Source organism: Genypterus blacodes, unplaced genomic scaffold (genome assembly GCF_046128005.1).
Source record: "Genypterus blacodes isolate CSIRO-AG114 ecotype Tasmania unplaced genomic scaffold, CSIRO-AGI_Gbla_v1 ptg000726l_1, whole genome shotgun sequence".
Classification (NCBI taxonomy): domain Eukaryota; kingdom Metazoa; phylum Chordata; class Actinopteri; order Ophidiiformes; family Ophidiidae; genus Genypterus; species Genypterus blacodes.
In genome coordinates this window covers 10001-15000 of record NW_027467399.1, presented here as the reverse complement: position 1 = coordinate 15000, position 5000 = coordinate 10001, and the positions used below count along the sequence as shown (strand labels likewise).

The following is a 5000-nucleotide window of genomic DNA, read 5'->3' as shown; positions in this document are numbered from 1 at the left end:
AGCGAGGTTCTTCTGTTCTACGTGTCAAAATCTACACAGTAGCTTTAACTCTGTCTTTATATTAAACTCATAAAAGCCTCCAGCCGTGAGCTTATTCATCATTCCAGACGCTTCCACGCTCTTTAAGCTGAGGCGTGTCTCAGATGTTTGGAGAGTGGAGAGTTTGGACTCCTACCTTCTTCTCCAGGACCTCCAGCTGCTCCTTGTAGAAGGCGGAGATGCTGACCAGCTCCTTCTCTTTGTTCTCCAGCTGTCGGGCCTGAGGGAAGCAAAGAGAGCAGGAAAAGTCAACACAGAAGAAGAGACACCTCCAGGTCCTGACACCTGCTGCACTCATGGAGGGATGGAGATGATGAAGGAAGGTCTCTTCATCATTATAGTGACTCAGCGTATTTAACTTGTGTTGACTGTAATCAAAGCTGGGCGGCAGGATCCACTTCCTGTTCCAAATGTCTCATAATGTAGCAGGATGTGTCTGGATGAGCTTTCTGATTGATTCACATTAAAGGGAGCGATTCAGGAACATTAGAGCGAGATGTTACTGCGTAAGAGTCAAGGCTTTATTGGTTTTAAATCAATCAAATAAACAAAGAAAGTGAAGGAAAGATGTTGATTCTGAGTCGATCAGCACATGAAGAGCTTTATGTTCAAGTTTAGGATGTGAGATTAAAGTGTTTATGTTGTTTCTTGATTCTCTTTGAAGGTTAAAGGGTTAAAGTCTGGTCTCCAACACACAACAGTGATGAGGAGAAGAGAAGATGGTGTGTGAGGACAAAAGCTGGACTCTCAAACATATTTATCTGTAATGTGTCCTTCTCCCTTCAGCCTGAAACAACAAACTCCCTTCCTCTGTTCCCCCACGCAGGGACGGATCTGAAAACAACAACAAATGGGCGCTGACGACACGCTGGTGGAGCTCTGAGGTCAAAGGCTCCGTGAAATTCTATCTTTCCTCCTAATGTGATGTTTTCCTGCTGAAGCGGGGAACGCCGGGCTCGGACACGGCGGCGAGGCGGCGAAGGACGATTCTAAACCGTAGCCCGGATCAGTCAGAGACACGGAGGCAGGTTGGGTTTGACAGAGGGAGCAGGAGGGCAGGGGTTTGTTTCCCCCCCTCCAAGACAGAACACGAAAAGCATGCTGGCACACACACACACACACACACACGCAGCTACACACACACACCTCAGAAGGAAGCCAAAGCACGGATGAGATGGCTGCTCTGTGGGTAAAATGGTGGCACAGCAGAAGCGGCGGCGGCGGCGGCGGCGGCTGCTGGCATTGAGCCGAGGTCAAACGATTTAATGTGGCGGGCAGGGAGTCAGCGAGGAGAAACGGAGGTTTGGGTCGTGGCAGAGCAGCGTGCAAGCTGAGGAGCAGAGAGGAGGCGACACACAGGAAAACACACGGCCGCACGGCGAAGACGAGCGACTGCAGAGGAGAGAGAGGGACGCAATAATGGACCGCTACATCGACAGTCAGCATCGCATACAATACATGGAGGGGGGGGAGGGGTTCACAGTGACCATTATTGGTTCTTCCTCTGTGGTCATTCATGGGGAGGCTGCATCCAATGGGAGGCCGCAGCAGGGACTTCCTCTGGGTAAGGACAGTAACTACCCCCCTTCCTATCTCTTCAATCTAAACACAAAAAAAACAGATCCGCCCAGGCTTAAGTGATTATTAATGAGTAAAGACAAAGTGACGAAGATGATGATGAGCTGCAAAGTGGCAAAAAAGAGAATAAGGAGTGAGGAGATAGGAAGTAGGAAGCAAGAGGTTTGACCTTTGAGATGAGGTCAGTGAGTGAACTATATGGTGTGATACTGTGTACTCTGATCTGAAGTTGCGTATACTGGCGACGCGACGCACACACACACACACACGCGCACACACACACACACACACACACACACACACACACACACACTGATTGTAATCCCATTTTATCCTCACTTAGCAGGCAGACGCATCAAACATCACATCTGCAAATCTCCACACTGTGATCACTGCACTCACACACTTCCTCTGCACAGCCGCTGTTTGATGCTCGGGGGGCTGTGCGAGTGTGTGTGAGTGAGTGAGAGTGTGCGTGTGCGTGTGTGTCTGTGTGTAGAATCACCTCAGCCAGCAGCACAGATGATGTGTAATTTTCTAGCTGAATACCTCCCAAAGTGTTGTTGTGTGGAATGGTGGCGGCAACAACAACACACTCTCAGCCTCGCTTTAATGCACAATGAAAACATGACATTTGAATAGAGGGGAGAGAGAGGGAGGGAGAGGGAGAGAGGAGAGAGAGAGAGAGAGAGAGAGAGAGAGAGAGAAGGAAAGAGACGGAAAACCAGCAAAAATAAATAAATAAGACTGAGGCACCATCATTGGTAGTGCTGCTTACCCAGGCATCCAAATCTGCTGGCTGGGAGGGAGAGAGAGAGCGAGAGAGAGGGGGGGAGAGGGAGAGAGAGGGAGAGGGAGAGAGAGAGAGAGAGAGAGAGAGAGAGAGAGAGAGAGAGAGAGAGAGAGAGAGAGAGAGAGAGAGACGGAGGAGGGTACGAGGAAGTAATGGAGACAAAGAGGTCGACGATAAAGGACAAAAGAAGGAATAAAGAGGAGAAGGAAGGAGATGGAGAGGTAAATAAAGCAAAGACATGAGGAGAGAGAGAGGGGGAAAGAGAGAGAGACAGAGAGAGAGCACATAAAACAGAAAGAGGAACAAGGACAGAACAAGGTTAGTCACAGAGCAGCACCACCACAGCATCGTCGCTCCAGTTAGGCTGAGTGTGACGACGCTGCTGTCAGAGCACCAACACACCACAGCAAACTGTACATGTGATATATGGGACACCGCTGTCTCAGGTCGCCATGAACACAAACAGGGAAAACGTGGAGCGGACTGTGAGCCATGTGGGCGTGGACTTGAATCAGCTCGAGAATGAGGCGACTCTCCAACGCTACAAGGAACCGCTACTACGCTATATCAGTCTCTATAGAGCATCACAGAGCATCACAGAGCGGCATGATGATCATGATCTTTACACCTGGCAGGGCCACATCCTGTGGGCGTGTCTGGCCCCGCCCACGTGTACCGAGCGCTCCCAGTCCAGTATTAGACCCAGAGCAGAGAGGGCCAGATCAGAGCGGGGGGGCGGAGCTAATGTTGCCATGGGTCATAAACACACCATCCGTTTAAATGAGCTGAACTCACACTGCAGAATGTGTGTGTGTGTGTGTGTGTGTGTGTGTGTGTGTGTGTGTGTGTGTGTGTGTGTGTGTGTGTGTGTGTGTGTGTGTGTGTGTGTGTGTGTGTGTGTGTCTTGGGTAATCCGTGTTACAGATCCAGCCGCCGCCATCTGTTTAACCTCCCCGTTCTTGGGTGGCTCACGTGTGTGTGTGTGTGTTTGAATGCGTATGTGTGTGTTGGCCCCTGACAGGCTGCTCACGGGAGGGCGGAGGTCCAATTTCCATAAACCACACACACACAAAAGAGAGGTGAAGGGGCTTGATGAGATAGAGGGATACACTCACAGACACTAATGCACCCAAACACACACACGCACACACACCTGCGACGCCTTCGTCTGCTGTGTGTGTGTGTCTCCCTGATGACCACTAGAGAGCAGAGTCTGGATCAACTGAGTGAGCGAGAAAGAGATTCATCCTCACAAAGACTCATTTCACCACAATGAGGTCGCTCCTCTGCCTTTTAAAACACTGAGATGAAGAATGAATGAATTCATTACTCATCAAATCTGTTCTGATCTTCATCCAGCAAGCCGTTCCTCCTCACAAACCAGCTTCAGATCATCTATGCTACTTGAGGCTTCTCCCATTTATGTCTGGACGCCAAACACAGACTTCCTCCTCCTCCTTCTTCTTCTTCTTCTTCTACTACTTCTTCTTCTTCTTCGTTGTCTTCCTCTTCTCCTTCTGGACGTCTCCCAGTCTTCCTCGTTCTAAGAGTTACATTTCTTTCTTGCTACAGTTTAAAGCAAAGGAGCTCCAAACCCAAACCCAAACCCATCCTTCTCCTCCATGAAGCTCTTTCTTCTCGTCCACAGTAGCAGAGAGCAGTAAACATGTCCTCAGCTCCTTTGATGTCACCCTTGGGCTCCTTCCTGCCTCCTTCATCACTTACTCCCTGTGCTCTTAGAGGACACTTCTTAATCTCCTCCATTTGTAGCGTTTGTAGAGGACGATCTGTCTCACTGTGGCCTGATGAACACCCCGGGTCCTAGGAGACACATTTGTAGGAGCTTCTTCGCAGCTTCATTCCTCTCCTACGATTCTTCTCGGTTCTCAGAAAAGTTGCTTCCTGAGCCGAGCCGATCCGTCAGCGCCTGGCGTCTCGTCTGACTCCAGGTACCTGAACTCATCGCGCTCTGTTTGCTGCTCTGCATTAGAGGAGACAGATTGTGTTCCTCTATTATTGTGACTCAGATGAAGATCGGACTCATTCTCCGCGTGCTTAATGCAGAAGCTCTGCCTGGCTCTTCGTTCTTAGACACTTGGCACCAAACACTTCACAAAGACAACACAACTAACTGTTTGCTCCAATTGTCGTCTCTTCTGACGCGAGCTCGGAGCTTTGAGGGCCGAGCTGCCAGGAGGTTCAGTGTTTCTTTCCAACTAAGCTGGCAAACATCAATAACCCGATTCAGCTGACAACAACGTTGCAATGGACAGTGAAGTCCTCAACCAGAGGATCGACTAAGACTTCGCGAACGTACGCTAAACTACAACCCGTCTGCTTTCTGCTTTATTATCAGTGAAGCTTCAGAGAGACCTAAAGGTTCTTCTAGGATTCAGCAAAGAGAGCAACACTTCACTCCATCTGGTCCTTTATCTCCTCACACACACACACACACACACACACACACACACACACACACACACACACACACACACAGTGTTTTCACAGTGATTGTCTGTGTTTAGGTGATCGTGTTTGCTGTGATCGCACCACAAGGGTCACCAGATGCACCGACTTGGCAACGCTTCAT

General features: G+C 49.6%; 1 protein-coding gene across 1 annotated transcript in view; it reads right to left on the bottom strand.

Moving 5' to 3' along the window:
* LOC142990760 (MICOS complex subunit mic25-like) overlaps positions 1–5000 on the bottom strand; it is a gene marked incomplete at its 3' end in the record, with an annotated part of 22033 nt that overhangs the window by 7039 nt on the left and 9994 nt on the right. The window contains exon 5 of the mRNA XM_076140626.1: positions 176–259. Coding sequence (XP_075996741.1) covers positions 176–259 — 84 coding nt within the window. The remainder of the gene's footprint in view (positions 1–175; positions 260–5000) is intronic.